The following is a 15,709-nucleotide window of genomic DNA, read 5'->3' as shown; positions in this document are numbered from 1 at the left end:
ATATGTGTGAGGAAATATATGTGAGAGAGTGTGTGAGAGGGAGAGAGTGTGAGAGTGTGAGAGAGTGTGTGAGAGGGAGAGAGTGTGAGAAAGTGAGAGAGTGTGTGAGAGGGAGAGAGTGTGAGAGTGTGAGAGAGTGTGTGAGAGGGAGAGAGTGTGAGAAAGTGAAGTTCTGCTTCATTGGAAGAACCTCCTAAGATGCTATCCCTCCGTACTGTTAGAACTGATTCACCTCCCGTCTCCTTTTACCTCCTTCCCTGTCTCACCTGATCCCATATCCTGGAATACTGAGCTGCCAATCCTGCCCTTCTCTCAATCATGTCTCAGGAACAGCAATGACAACATATTCCCCAGGATTTAGTTTGTTCCCTCAACTCATTTGCTTTGTTCATCAGGCTCCGTGCATTAAAATAAATACCGTCTAATCTGGCCAAACTCCCCGCTGCCTTAACCAGGGCCCAGAACCTTGCTGCCTTTCCTGACTCACTATCTGTCTCTTTTGGCTGTGTATCTGTCCCTGCTGCAGCTTTTCTCAGGATCCCACCCTCCCTGCCAAGTTAGTTTAAATCCTCCCCAACAGCACTAGCAAGCTCCCCTGTAAGGAAGGATCCCACTCCCATTCCGGTTCAGATACAACCCACCTGCCTTGTGCAGGTCCCACCCTCCCCAGAAATGATCCCAATGCCCCAGATATCTAAAGTCCTCCCTCCTGCACCATCTCTCCAGCCACACATTCATATGGACTAACCTTCTATTTCTGTACCCACAGGTTGCTATTTTCTGGGTGCTGTTTTTCAATCTACTTCCCAGCTCCCTAAACTCTGCCTTCTGGACCGTATCCATTTTTTAACAATATCATTGGTGCCAACAGGTACCACAACCTCCCCCGTTCAGACTGTCCTGCAGCCATTCAGTGACATTCCTGAACCTGGCACCAGGGAGACAATATGCAATCCTGGAGTCTCTTTTGCAGTCACAGCAAGGCCTATCCACTCCCCATTCAATCGAATCCCTGACCACCATATCCCTGCCGTTCTTCCCCCTCCCTCCTTGTACAGCAAACCCACCCGCGGTGCCATGAAGTTAACAGCCACTGCTTTTCCCCTGCACTATCATCTCCCCCAACAATATCCCAAACGGTACATGTGTTAGAAAGGGGGATGACATCGCGATCCCTTCACTAGCTGCCTTCCTCTACTCTGCCTGGTGGTCACCCATGCCCTTTCTGCCCGTTCAGTCTTCATACATGTGTGTGTGTGTGTGTGTGAACGTGAGTGCTTGTGGTGTGCGTGTGTGTATGAGTGTGCGTGTGTGTGTGCACCTGTGTGTGTGAGCGTGCATATGTGTGAGCATGTGTGTATGTGTGTAACAGTGTGCATGTGTGTGTGCATTCACATGCACCGTGTGTGTGTGAGAGTGTGCATGTGAACATGTGTGTGTGTGCATGAGTGTGTGTGTGCATGTGTGTGAATGTGCATGTGTGCACGTGTGTATGTGCATGTTTGTGTGAGAGTATGCGTGTGCACATGTGTGACAGAGTGCGCACGTGTGCAAATATGTATATATGTGAGAGTGTGTGTGTGAAAGTGTGCATGTGTGCATGTGTGTATGAGTGTGTGAGTGTGTGAGTTTTTGTGTGCGCATGTGTGTGTGTGAACGTGTGTGTGTGTGCACGTGTGTATGTGCGTATCTGTGTGTGTGTGTGTTTGAGCAGGGTGGATTGATGGAGTCACAATACAGAACAGTAATGATCTGATTGGAGAGCAGAGGAGATTTGGAGGGCTAAATGGCCTTCTGTTCTCAGTACAGTCGCAATGCAATCTTCTTTTTGGGTTCTGTGGGTTGGATCTAACTCGATGCTGGTCTGTTTGCAGTTATTCTACGATCCAGGTGGGTTTGGATTCCGAAGGAAAGCACTGCTGTATATCAGTAGCCCCTGGAATCGGTTCGACGTGCTGGCCATTCTGATTTTTGTGGTGGGCATCGTTTGCAGGTTTGTCTTGTTTTTTTTGATGTTTGGCACTTTTTAACTCGTTCCAGTATTCCCAAGGAGCTGACTCTCCGCAGGCTTCATTCAAATAGCCGATTGCGAGCTGGTGGCCCGATTCTGATCAGAGATCATTCCCTCTCTCACACACGGGCACATTGTCTGTGTCCGTCCCTATAACTGGGACACCCTGTCATTCCGCAGCGGGTAGTGGCTACCGCAGCAAAGGCTGAGAAGTCAGAACTCCCAGCTGCACATTCCACAAACCCTCACTCAGAGGAAACTCACGCAGACATGAGGAGGATGTGCAGACTCCACCCAGACAGTGATCCAAGCTGGGAATCGAACCCAGGTCCCTGGAGCTGTGAAGCAGCAGTGCTAACCACTGTGCTACCGTGCCACCCATTTCTTTCAATTCTGGGTCAATTGTGACCTCAGATCAGTGTCTATGTGGAGTTTACACATTCTCCCCACTCTGCGTGCTTTTCTTTGGGTTCTCTGGTTTCCTCCAACACTCCAAAGATGTGCAGGCTGGGGTTTTTTGGCTGTGCTAAATTGCCCATTAATATCAAGAGGATTAGCAGTTAAATATGTGGAATTACAAAAATAGGACCTGGATGGGACTGTGATCGGCGTAGACCCAATGGGCCAAATGGCCTCCTTCTGAACTCCAGGAATTTACGATTCTATGAATTGAACTGACTGCGATAGCAGAAATATTAATTGAATCACTCAAGAATTATTTAACCCCTGGCATTCCGGTCATTGTATTGTCCAACAATTCGCTAAAGGAGTTTTTCCAAAATTTATCAACCAAACATGACTTTGTTCATCCAACCTGTCACCTGGCTCTTCTCAAGCAACCGGAGAGGCAGAGAGAGAAAGACGCGCCGTTACGGATTTAATAAAGAAAATCGAAAACCTTAATACTGGCTCCACTGAATTATTAATCCTCACCACTACAGTTGCTAATGAGTGAGGGATTAAGAACACAGCTTCTATCTCTGATGCAAAAGTTCAAACTCAACATTATTACGATCGAGCATGAGGGGATAACACAGCCAGGCTTGGAACATTAAACACAAGCTCAGGACACCTAACTTACCAACGCAGATGTCCAGGGACAGAGCATGAGACTGAATGTACAAACATTCAAAAAGCTCGTTTTTAAGTTTAATTATTGGTGTCACAAGTAGGCTTACATTAACACAGCAACAAATTTCCAGTGAAGTTCAAAAATATGTGGGTTAGGTTAATTGGCCGTGCTAAATTGCCCCTTAATGTCTGGGTATTAGCGTGGTTATGGGATAGGGCCTGGCTGGGATTGTTGTTGTTGCAAGCTCAGTGGGTCAACTGTCCTTCTGCACTGTTGTTACTCAGTGATTCTGCTGTGAAAGCCCCCTAGTTGTCACACTCCGGTGCCTATTCGGGTGCACTGGGGGAGAATTTAGCATGGCCAACGCACCTAACCAGCACATCTTCCAGACTGTGGGAGGAAACTGGAACACATGCAGACACGGGGAGAACGTGGAGACTCCACACAATCACCCAAGCCGGGAATCAAACCCAGGTCCCCAGTGCCGTGAGGCGGCAGTGCCAACCACTGTACCACCAATGGTACAGGTCAGGGTATCATAAAGAGAAACTGCAGCACTTTCATATCCTTAGCTGGAAAGATAATCGAAACTTGGGCTAACTATTCAGACCCTGAAGTCGAAGAAACTTTTTGAAACTCTTAAAAAAAGACTCTGAGGAACTCCTCAGAACTCTACAGACACCTAGAAGAAGATAACTCACACCAACAGGAGAGACAGAACTGAATGTCACAATAATAAGAGAAGATCGGAACCAGATCAGAGAGAGACACTTCAGGAGCTAACCCTATCAAGTCTGAAATTTTGAGAGAGAGGTGTAGGACTGTGTATAAATATAGGGAAAAGATTTGGGAAGGAAAGGAAAGGATTAGCGTCAGAGAAATATATGATGCTGATTTTAGAATGATGTCACATCACATGACTGAGAAAGAGAGGATATCTGGAAGAGGAGACTCTTTAACCACAAGGCGATGGCCTAGAGGTATTATCGCTATCCAGAAACTCAGCTAATGTTCTGGGGACTCGGGTTCAAATCCTGCTACAGCAGATGGTGGAATTTGAATTCAATAAAAAATATCTGGAATTAGGATTCTACTGATGACCATGAAACCATTGTCGATTGTCGGAAAGACCCATCTGGTTCACTAATGCCCTTTAAGGAAGGAAATCTGCTGTCCTTACCCGGTCTGGCCTATACACGACTCCAAAACCACAGCAATGAAGTTCATCTGAACTGCCCTCCAAGGGCAACTAGGGATGGGCAATAAATGCTGGCCCAGCCGGCAACACCCATGTCCCACGAATTAATAACAAAAAGTGTGTGATGGTCCAAATGTCTAAATACTTGCTGTAAATAAAGTTATGGTTGAAGAGGCTGCAGACTTGAGCAACATACTTTTGGGAGACTAGACAGCCCTCAAAATCCTGTTTAAACTATCACACTCAAAATTTTTTTCTCATTCTACACGTGCATAAATAAATAATTTCCACATTATCAGCTATAATCCCTGCAGCTTTTGTAAATTCGTTTCTGGGACATTGGTGTCACTGGCGAGGCCAGTGTTTGTTGTCCACCCCTGCTTGCCCTTGAGAAAGTGGGTGGTGAGCTGCTTTCTTGAGCCGCTGCAATCCCCAAGGTACAGACATATCCACAGTGTGGGTGGGGCTTCCTGAGTTTTAACCCAGAAACAGCGGAGGAACAGCAATATATTTCCATGTCAGGATGGTGAGTGACTTGGAGGGGAGTGGCGTTCCCAGATTTCTACTGCTCTTGTCCTGCGAGACAGTAGTGATCGTGGGTTTGGAAGGATCCTTGGTGAGTTTCAGCAGTGCATCTTGTAGATGCTACTCATGGCCGTTATTGTTCATCTGTGGTGGAGGAAGTGAATGTTTTTGGAAGGGGTAGCAATCAAACAGGCTGCTTTGTCCTAGATGGTGTTGGAGATGCACTCATCCAGGCAAGTGGAGAACATTTCTTCACGTTCCTGACTTGTACCTTGTAATAGTGGACTTTATGGAGTCAGAATTAGCCTCTACATCCATTTCCTTTCTGCGGTTTCTGAGTCTTCCTACTCTATTTCCATAGCCTTCCCTATTCCTGATCTGACAGACTTATAACTTCCTTCTTATTATCTCCCTGATTGCCCACATCAGCTCCTGCCTTCCTCTGCTGCACTTACCACTTGGATACATACAATATATTGCCATCACATCTCTATATTTTTTCTCTGCACTTCTAATAGTTGGTTCCAGGAATTCTCCAATGTCGGATGCCCTGCCCACACTGCCAGCGAGAATGGAGAATTTGGCGCTCAGCCAAGTTTACAGCAGTGAGACCGGAGAATCCCAGCTGCGGCTGATGTCGGCGAATTCCGGCCGAGGTCTTGGAGATTTCACCTTACCTTCCTCACCAACCCATCATCCTTCATCCTCACATTTAATCTTTCCTTCTTTCTGCTCTTTTCGCTTAGCTCCAAATCTTTTGAGGTCAGAGGGAGTTACATGGCAGACAGTAGCCTAAAATCAACCTGGGTGGCAGGGAGGTTGAGAGGGACTAAATCTAATTCGGTTGATATTCCACTGTAGTGGTGGACTTCTTCCAACTAATCACTGGAGCCTCATGGACAGCTTACAATAATTTATTCATGGTTCAAGCCTGGTGGGAACTACCCCAGAGAAACCTCTGAAGCAGATTTCATAGGGAGAGCAACTCTCTCCACAAGTCACAGATACAAACTGCTTATACAGTTAGTCAGTACACAGAACATTGTTTAATTTCAATCTTGTACTATCAAATCTTTCACCCAAAAGCTTGGTTGTTATTTCTTAGCTAGTGACTGTTCTTCTAACAGGCAGAAAGCCTTTCTGCTGAGTCTTGCTGATCTTGGGTCTTTGAGTTATAAGAATTTGATTAGCATGTGCTCTTTACTCTAATGCAGGGGTACTGGTGCTATTTACCCTTCTACTAAATCTATTAATTTGCCCTAACATCCACTCAGTTTAGACTGGCCCAGTAAATTCCAGTTGGGAGGACTATGGGTCATGGGTAGGTGGGTTTCGGATATTTTTGGACCCTGTTACGTTGTGAGGTGACTAATGAGTAATGGGTCATGGGAGAGTTGGGTGTGCTGAGGGTCTCTGTAGTCTTGTTGTTTTGTGAGGTAGCTTGTGGATAATATTGTGAAAATATTTGTGTTTGTAGGTGTGTCCCTGCAACTTTATATCAGGGGAGGATCATTCTGTGCCTGGATTTCATCATTTACTGCATCAGAGTGATGCATATCTTCACTGTTAGCAAAACCCTCGGGCCAAAAATCATTATGGTGCAGATGATGGTAAGGTGTTGATTTATAATATGTGTGTGTCATACTTGTTTGCGAGTGACTCTAATGAAAAGTCACCTCAATCTACAATATATACCCTGTTTCTCTCCATTGATGCTTTCTAGCCTGCTGAGAATTTCCAACAATTTTGTTATTATCACATGCTTGCACACATGTTGTGTTGCATTGCTGTACTTGAAGATGATGAGTACATCCGCTGTGCATACATGTTGAACGCATGTGCCATCGTCCACACTCTCTGGACGTGCTCTGAGTGTGCTCAAGTGTGTGCACACTCGTGTACATTTGCACTCTGTGTCTCAATATTTGTGTGTGTCCGTTCTATCTACGGTGGAAGGGGAGAAAGGAGCAAATGAGAAATGGAAAGAAAGTGGGAATGAGTCAAGAAAGGAAAATAGAGAATGAGAGAAGGAAGAAAATTAAAAGGAAAGTAGAGAGGAATAAGAAAAGAGATCGGGAGAATAAGATAAAAAGAGGGGGAAGGTGAGAAAGGCAATGGAAGAAGGGAAAATTGGAGAGAAAATGGTAAGGAAAGAGGGAATGAGGAAAGAGAAATTAAAGAGTGAGAATAAAGCGGATGAGGGAATGAGAAAGGAAGAGAAGGAAAGGACTATGGGGTAACAATGAGCGGGACAAAGAGAGAGAGAATGTGAAATAAGGGAGAAGAAAAAATGGTTGAGAAAATTGAAAGAAAGAAATGAAGGAGATAAAAACAGATAGAAAAAATTAGAAGCAGAGGAAAGGAAAGAGAAACAAACAGTATAGAACAGAAAGAAAGAGTGAGGAGAGAGAATGGAAATGAACCAAGGCAGGAAGAGAGAGAATTCAGCTTTGAAAGAAATGTTGGAAGCCACATAGATTTTTAATGCTTGTTGTATAATACATTGGCCGATATAAACAGTTTGGCTCCTTGTCATTGCGCCTCTGATTTTGATTGTTGACCTAGCTAATATTTTGTTTGCACGGCACATGCATCAAAGATGGTTCACTGATGGAGGTGGCCATGAACTTCTACCCTAGTAGAAGTTAATTCCTTCATGAGAGCAGCAGAGTCATTGACACTGCAGGTTTAGGACTTGTGCAGATTAGATGCAGTTTTCAAGTAACTGCATATGCGAGTTCCTCACATCCACTTCCATTGAAGGAATGGAGTTCTCTGACAGGTACATAGAAACATAGAAACTAGCAGCAGGAATAGCCCATTCAGCCCATCGAGCCTGCTCTGCTGCTCATCACGATCATAGCTGATCATCAAATTCGATATCCTGATCCCCCCTTCTCCATATCCCTTGATCCCCTTAGCTCCAAGAGCGATATCTAATTTCTTCTTGAAATCGCACAACATTTTGAGCTCAACTACTTTCTGTGGGAGTGAATTCTACACATTTACCAGCCTCTGGGTGAAGAAATTTCTCCTCACCTCAGTTCTAAAAGGATTACCCCTTATCCTCAAACTATAGCCTCCCCACCCCCCCATTGGAACATTCTTTCTGAATCTATCCAAACTGAACATGGATAAAGCACATGTTCTCAGACGTGGCATTAGACACTCTGGAACACAGAAAAAGGAGGATGTCCTATACCTGGAAGGATATCCTATACCAGTTCAACCTCCTTTCCCTCCAGTTCACCTCTCCTGCAAGTGCTACTAACCCCATATCCTCCCACCGTTCCTTGTCTAGACCAAGGGGACCCCTACGCCTTTGCCTCATGACCAAACATTCCTTCTGGTGAGGCCTTCACATGAGGCCTGCAGGAAATTTGCTAACTGACTGTTGTTGGAATATTGGTGAAACCTTGACAAACTGTTCCAGGAAGCTCCCCTCTGATTCCGAGACCCCCCCCCCTCACAGCTCCCAGCAAATGAACATGAGGTGGTGAGTATCCCTTTATGGAGCACTTGAAATCCACACAAACAATCATTTTATTCTCAAACAGCTGTAGAAGAGGGAGTTAGGACAAGCGCTAGTCACTAAAAGGCTAGGTCACCTCCTGGGGCAGCACGGTGTCACAGTGGTTAGCACCACTGCCTCACAGCACCAGGAACCCGGGTTCGATTCTCGGCTCGGGTCACTGTCAGTGTGGAGTTTGCACATTCTCCCCGTGTCTGTATTTCCTCCGGGTTCTCCGGTTTCCTCCCACAGTCCAAAGATGTGCGGGTTTGGTGGATTGGCCACGCTAAAATTGTCCCTTAGCGTCAGGACGACTAGTTAGGGTAAATGCATGGGGTTATGGAGATAGGGCCTGGGTGGGATTGTGGTCAGCGCAGACTCGATGGGCCGAATGGCCCCCTTCTGCACCATAAGGATTCTATGATTAATGAATGCTAGCAGATATTCTACGTGGCAATCACATGGGTGGCACGGTGGTCAGCATTGTTGCCTCCCAACGCCAGGGATCCAAATGCAATTCCGGCCTTGGATGACTGTCTGTGTGGAGTTTGCACATCCTCCCCGTGTCTGCATGGGTTTCCTCCGGGTGCTCCAGTTTCCTCCCACACCCCAAAGATGTGCTGGTTAGGTTGATTGGCCATGCTAAATTGCCTATTAGCATCAGATGGATTCGCAGAGTTAATATGTGTGGTTATTGGGTTAGAGCCCGGGTGTGATTGTTGTCAGTGTGGACTCGATGGATCGAATAGCCTCCTTCTGCATTGTTGGGTAAAGGAATTAAGGATTATGGTGAGCGGGCAGGTAAGTGGAGCTGAATCCATGAAAAGACCATCAGTGGTCCTACTGAATGGCGGAGCAGGCTCGAGGGGCTAGATGGCCTGTTCCTGCACCTCGCTCTTAAGTTCTTATGTTCTGATGAATTAACCCCTTCATGAAACTCCGAGATAGCTGTTGCTTGGAACACCTCTGAAGAATTGCAATGTGTGTGACTTAAACAAGTGTTTCAGTTTAAGATCTCGGCCACTATAGAGGCATTGCCGAAATCACCTCCATGGCCTTTCTTGTTGTGCTGCAGATGAAGGATGTTTTCTTCTTCCTGTTCCTGTTGGTATTGGCTATCGTGGCTTACGGTGTAGCCAAGCAGGGTATCCTCACTCACAATGAGCAGCGCCTGGATTGGATATTCCAGGGAGTTTTGTACCAACCGTACCAAGTAATATTCGGAGAGATCCCTACGGATGTCAGCTGTGAGTTCACTCTTTAACTGAATGGCTAAAATCTCTGGAACTGTTATTTACCAGTCAAATGATATATTTAAAACTAAGCTATTTGACACAGTTAGCTGATAACCTTTGATTCATTTTATCTTGTAGATCTAGAGATCCTCCTGTAAGATAGTTTAATTTCCTCGAAGGAAGTTAAGGCATTGGGTGGGATTTTCCAACCATACTCACCCCAAACTATAAAATCCCACCTGAGGTGAGTGGATCTCTGCGGGATCCACCACCCCCCCCCAACTATGATTCCCGGGGCAGGTGGGATGGGAAAACTCCCCACTTTCTATTGTGCCAGGAAAATAGAAAGGTTTACATTTGAAATAAAAATGCTAACATAATAAGTAATGTTGAGAACTGTAGCTAGAATTTTTAGTCCAAACTGTTTTATTTATTTACTTTTTAAAAACTTTTTTTTTTACACCATTCTTAAAGTTACAAAGCCAATGCTCAGAGTGGATTGGCCAAACCCAAATCCATTCCTTGCTCGCTCCAAAAACCAAATTCAAAATCCCATTGAAATCAACTCATGGTCCACACAAGAGAGATAAACAATTTCCAAGCTGTCAGGATAAGTCACTGCACCCCATCGTAGAATCCTACAGTACAGAAGGAGGCTCTTTAGCCCATCCAGTCTGTACCGATCACCCAGATCCTATCCCCATGCATTTACCCTAGCTAGTCCCCCTGACACTAACAGGCAATTTAGCATGGCCAATCCACCTAACCCGCACATCTTTGGAGTGTGGGAGGAAACCGGAGCACCCGGAGAAAACCCACGCAGACACGGGGAGAACATGCAGACTCTGCACAGAAAGTGACCCAAGCCGGGAATTGAACCCGGGTCCACAGTGCTAACCGCTGTGTTATCCATCTTGGGTTTGATTTGATGCTTGATCTTGGCCAAAGGGCCTTTAAGAAAATATTTATCCAAAGCACTTAACTGCCAATTCGATGTTTAAGTGTGGCAATTGTTATAATGGGGGACACGGGAACAGCCACAGCAATGTCCCACAATTAGACACTTGTGGCTTCAACTCTCCAGGAAGTTATTGTCCAACCTCATCAGTTTTGTAGTCTTTTAAAGGGCCGCACCAACACTCAACCTTCCACCCCCAAAGCCCATTGTATCCTGACATTAACCATCCAGTATCACATAGGCACATGTATGGGTGGCACAGTGGTTAGCACTGTTTCCTGACAGTGCCAGGGACCCGTGTTCCATTCCTGTGCGGAGTCTGCACACTCTCCCCGTGTTTAGTTTATTTAATTATTGGTCCCATGTAGGCTAACACTCACACTGTAACGAAATTACTGTGAAAATCCCCTAGTTGCCACACTTCAGCGCCTTTTGGGTACACTGAGGAAGAATTTAGCATAGCCAGTGTACCTAACCAGCACACCTTTCAGACTGTGGGAGGAAACCGGAACACCCGGAGGAAACCCATGCAGACATGGGGAGAACGTGCAAACTCCACACTGACAGTAACAATCGAACCTGGGTCCCTGGCGCTGTGAGGCAGCAGTGCTAACCCACTGTGTCATGTGTTTGCCTCCGGGTGCTCTGGTTTCGTCTTACTAGTATAGGGAAGCCAATGGCCTAGTGGTATTATTGCTAGACTATTAATCCAGCTAATGTTCTGGGGACCCAGTTTCAAATCCTACAATGGCAAATGGTGGAATTTGAATTCAATAAAAAATATCTGGAATTAGGAATCTACTAATGACCTTAAAGCATTGTCAATTGTTGTAAAAACCCATCTGGTTCACTAATGTTCTTTAGGGAAGGAAATCTGCCACCCTTACCTGGTCTGGCCAACAGCCACAGAAATGTGGTTGACTCTCAACTGCCCTTGGGCAATTAGGCTGGCCAATAAATGGCTGGCCAGCCAGTGATGCCCATATCCAATGGATGAATAAAAACAGTCACAATACCACCATGCCATTGCTTTCCCAATGCTAGTCATCCAGTCTTACCTACAACCCAAGTAATCGTTCTTTTAAATGGAAGGACAGCAAAAGGAGCACAGGAAAATAATTGCTTTTGTCATTATACTGGCTGTTTGTTGTGGATATCCTGGTTTAAGGTGACCAACCAATAAATATCTTCTCTTTTCCTTACAGTTTCAGGTTTTGACTTAAGTCAATGCACTGTGAATGGTACTGACCCCTACAAGCCAAAATGTCCTATGCATGACAGCAATAGTGATCCAATCTTCCCTGAATGGTTAACCATAATTCTACTCTGTCTCTATCTGCTTTTCACCAATATCCTGCTGCTGAATCTTTTGATTGCAATGTTCAAGTAAGTAATTACAATATCGTTCCTTTTATACTCGTCAGGAAGCAGGATTAACTGAATGTTAAAATGTTCAACTGGAGGTGGCTAATTTTACTTGATTTGAAAGGGGAAATGGCATTGCATTCAAAGATTATTAGGGGACACAGTATAAGAACAATTGTATCGCTTTGAACGATAGGCAGGACACATTCCCACAGTGTGGAAGGGCTAAATTGAATTTAATTGATTTTATATTATTACAAGTATTGGGATACAGTGAAAAGTATTGTTTCTTGTTGACATTTGGAAGAAAATGAACTAGTCAGCAACAGGCAGCACAGTTTTGTACAGGGCAGGTCATATCTTATCAACTTGATTGAGTTTTTTGAAGATAATTGATGAGGGAAGATGTAGTTTATATGGACTTTAGTAAGACTTTTGACAAGGTACCTGATGGCAGACTGGTATAAAAACTAAAATCACATGGGCTTTGGGGTGGGCTGGTTCGATGGATACAGAATTGAGTTCGTTATAGGAGACAGAGAGTAGCGGTGGAAGGGTATTTTTCAGAATGGAGATCTGTAGCTAGAGGCAGGGATCAGTGCTGGGACCTCTGCTGTTTGTAGTATGTATAAATGATCTAGGGGAAAATGTGGGTGGTCAGATTAGTAAGTTTCTGGATAACATGAAGATTGGTGGAGTTGCGGGGATTGTCAGAGAATACCACAGGTTATAGATAGATTGGAGACTTTGGCACAGAAATAGCAGATGGAGTTTAATTTGGACAAATGCAAAGTGATGCATTTTGGAAGAACAAGTTTAGGTGTGAATTATACTGTAAATGGCAGAACCTTTAGAAATATTAATAGAGGGATCTGGGCGTGCAGGTCCACAGTTCCCTAAAAGTGGCAACACAGATGGCCAAGGTGATTAAGAAGACATATGGCATGCTTATCTTCATCAGCAGGGACACTGAGTACAAGAGTTATGTTGCAGCTATACAAAACCTTAGTTAGGCCACATTTGGAGTATTGTATGCAGCTCTGGTAACTACCAGAAGAATGTGGAAGCTTTGGGAAGTCATAGAGTCATAGAGATTTACAGCATGGAAACAGGCCCTTCGGCCCAACTTGTCCATGCTGTCTAGTTTTCACAATTAAGCTCATCCCAATTGCCCACATTTGGCCTATATGCTTCTATACCAATCTGACTGTCTAAATGCTTCTTAAAAGACAAAATTGTACCTCTGGCGGCTTGTTCCAGACACTCATACCATCTGTGTGAAAAAATTACCCCTCTAGATCCTTTTATATTTCTCCCGTCTCACCTCAAACCTATGCCTTCTAGTTTTAGACTCCCCTGCCTTTGGGAAAAGATGTTGACTATCTACCTTATCTATGCCCCTCATTATTTTATAGACCTCTATTAGATCATCCCTAAGCCTCCTAGACTTCAGGGAAAAAAGTCCCAGTCTATCCAACCTCTCCTTATAACTCAAACAACCAAGTTCCAGTAGCTCCTAGTAAATCTTTTCTGCATTCTTTCTAGTTTAATAATATCCTTTGTATAATCGGGTGTCCAGAATTGTACACAGTATTCCAAGTGTTGCCTTATCAATGTCTTGCACAACTTCAACAACTCCTGTATTTAATGTTCTGACCAATGAAACCAAGCATGCCGAATGCCTTCTTCACCACCCTCTCCACCTGTGACTCTATTTTCAAGGAGATAGGAACCTATATTCCGAGATCTCTTTGTTCTATAACTTTCCCCAACGCCCTACCATCTGTTCGGCCCAAATTGTCCACGCTGCCCTTTCTTAAAAAATCTTAAAGAACAACTGACATCACGGCAAATCCACACAATATTACTTTACTTTGCACTTACAATGGCCATTGGGAGTGGACAGAAGGATCTGCTTACTGTTGTTCTATTACAGCCATCTATTATATAGATCTAATCGTACGAGTATATTCAATTCTGTACAGATCTGATCACATTCCTCAATACAATGGATTTCCTACATTGCTTAACCCATAGGTCTTTTCCAGAATATAATTACACCCATAATTAAATCACGAATGTGGTTGCAGCTTTTTTCCCTGGAGCATTCCATTCTTTGTTATGCCTCCAATTTATTTGAGTCACGCTATGCTCTCTAACCCCTGTCATGCTAAATCAAATTTTCTAAGTTAACCCTTTATTTATACGCTACTTTCTCACATTAGCTGAGGTCCTGGTTTGATCGGCTAAAATGCATCGCCTCGCATTTATCTAAATTAAACTCTATCTGCCATTGATCAGCTCACTGGCCCAATTGATTAAGATCCCGAGATAACTTTCTTCACCGTCCACTTGGCCACCAATCTTGGTGTCATCTGCAAACATATAAACCACGCCTCCTAATTCTCATCCAAATCATTAATTTAAATGACAAATAATAGTGGACCCAACACCAATCCTTTAGGCACACTGCTGGTCACAGAACTCCAGTTTGAAAAACAACCCTCTGCAACCACCCTCTGTCTTCTGTCATCAAGTCAATTTTGTGTCCAATTAGTTACCTCACCCTGGATCCAGTGAGATTTAACCTTATACAACAACCTGCCATGTAGTACCTCGTCAAAGGCCTTGCTAACATTGACTGCACTGCCCTCATCTACCTTCTTGGTTACCCCTTCAAAAAACTCAATCAAATTTGTGGGACATGATTTTCCACTCACAAAGCCACGCTGACTGTCCCTAATCAGCCCTTGCCTCTCTGAGTGCCTGTATATAGCGAAGCCGTTAAATCCCATCCATTAACCCTGTTTTTCTCTCCACAGACCTGCTGAGGGTTTTCCAGCACTTTCTGCTTTTATTTCAGATTTCCAGCGGCTGCTGCATTTTGCTTTTATGTTGGGATTTTAAAGAATGTGGAGAGTGAGTGGTAGGGTGGGATTAGACCTGGGAGGAGGTGGGGGGGGTGCGGAATTAAAGGGTTGGGTCAGTGATTAACCCCAAGACTGAATTTCTGTGTAGTTCTGTGGACGTTGGTTTTCGATGACCATGGGAAGAGAGAGGAGAAGCTGCGGAGAAAAGTTGAATGGTTATTTGTGCTTATGGATGCCCTGAGATTGTGGTCTTTCGGGAAATACAGGAATATTTAAGCAGGAAACTCATTTTCAGTATCTCTTATCTTTCTTTCCTCAGCTATACTTTTCAGCTGATCCAGGAAAATACAGACAAGATCTGGAAGTTCCAGAGGTACCCACTGATTGAGGAATATTACTGCCGCCCCCCTGCACCCCCTCCCTTCATCGTGTTCAGTCACATCTTCCTCTTAGTTGAACATTTGACCCAGAAAAAAGGAAGACGGAGGCACAAGAAATTCAGTAAGTGCCTTATTTCCTTAGATACGTCATTTCAATTAAACAGTAAAGATTTATTTATTAGCAACACAAGTGGGCTTACGTTAACACTGCAATGAAGTTACTGTGAAAATCCCCCGGTCGCCACACTCCGGTACCTGTTCGTGTGCACTGAGGGAGAATTTAGCACGGCCAGTGCCCCTAATGCATCTTCCGAACTGTAGGAGGAGACTGGAGCACCCAGAGGAAACCCACGCAGATATGGGGAGAACATGCAGGCTACTGACTGACAGTGAACCAAGCCAGGAATCGATCCCGGGTACTGGCGCTGTGAGGCAACAGTGCCAAGCCAGGAATCGATCCCGGGTACTGGAGCTGTGAGGCAACAGTGCCAAGCCAGGAATCGATCCCAGGTACTGGCGCTGTGAGGCAGCAGTACCAAGCCAGGAATCGATCCCGGGTACTGGCGCTGTGAGGCAGCAGTGCC

At 44.8% G+C, this 15,709-nt stretch overlaps 1 protein-coding gene across 1 annotated transcript in view; it reads left to right on the top strand.

The window, feature by feature from the left end:
• The window catches only part of trpm2 (transient receptor potential cation channel, subfamily M, member 2), a 98,480-nt gene that overhangs the window by 54,958 nt on the left and 27,813 nt on the right, over nt 1-15,709 (top strand). Inside the window, exons 18-22 of the mRNA XM_080198488.1 lie at nt 1,875-1,993; nt 6,284-6,416; nt 9,393-9,564; nt 11,716-11,896; nt 15,065-15,246. Of these exons, the coding sequence (XP_080054614.1) occupies nt 1,875-1,993; nt 6,284-6,416; nt 9,393-9,564; nt 11,716-11,896; nt 15,065-15,246 (787 nt within the window). The remainder of the gene's footprint in view (nt 1-1,874; nt 1,994-6,283; nt 6,417-9,392; nt 9,565-11,715; nt 11,897-15,064; nt 15,247-15,709) is intronic.

Source organism: Carcharhinus amblyrhynchos, chromosome 11 (assembly GCF_965287045.1).
Source record: "Carcharhinus amblyrhynchos chromosome 11, sCarAmb.v2.hapA, whole genome shotgun sequence".
In the NCBI taxonomy this organism is placed as follows: domain Eukaryota; kingdom Metazoa; phylum Chordata; class Chondrichthyes; order Carcharhiniformes; family Carcharhinidae; genus Carcharhinus; species Carcharhinus amblyrhynchos.
The sequence above is the reverse complement of the archived record's forward strand: the minus strand, read 5'-3'. Positions and strand labels throughout refer to the sequence as shown.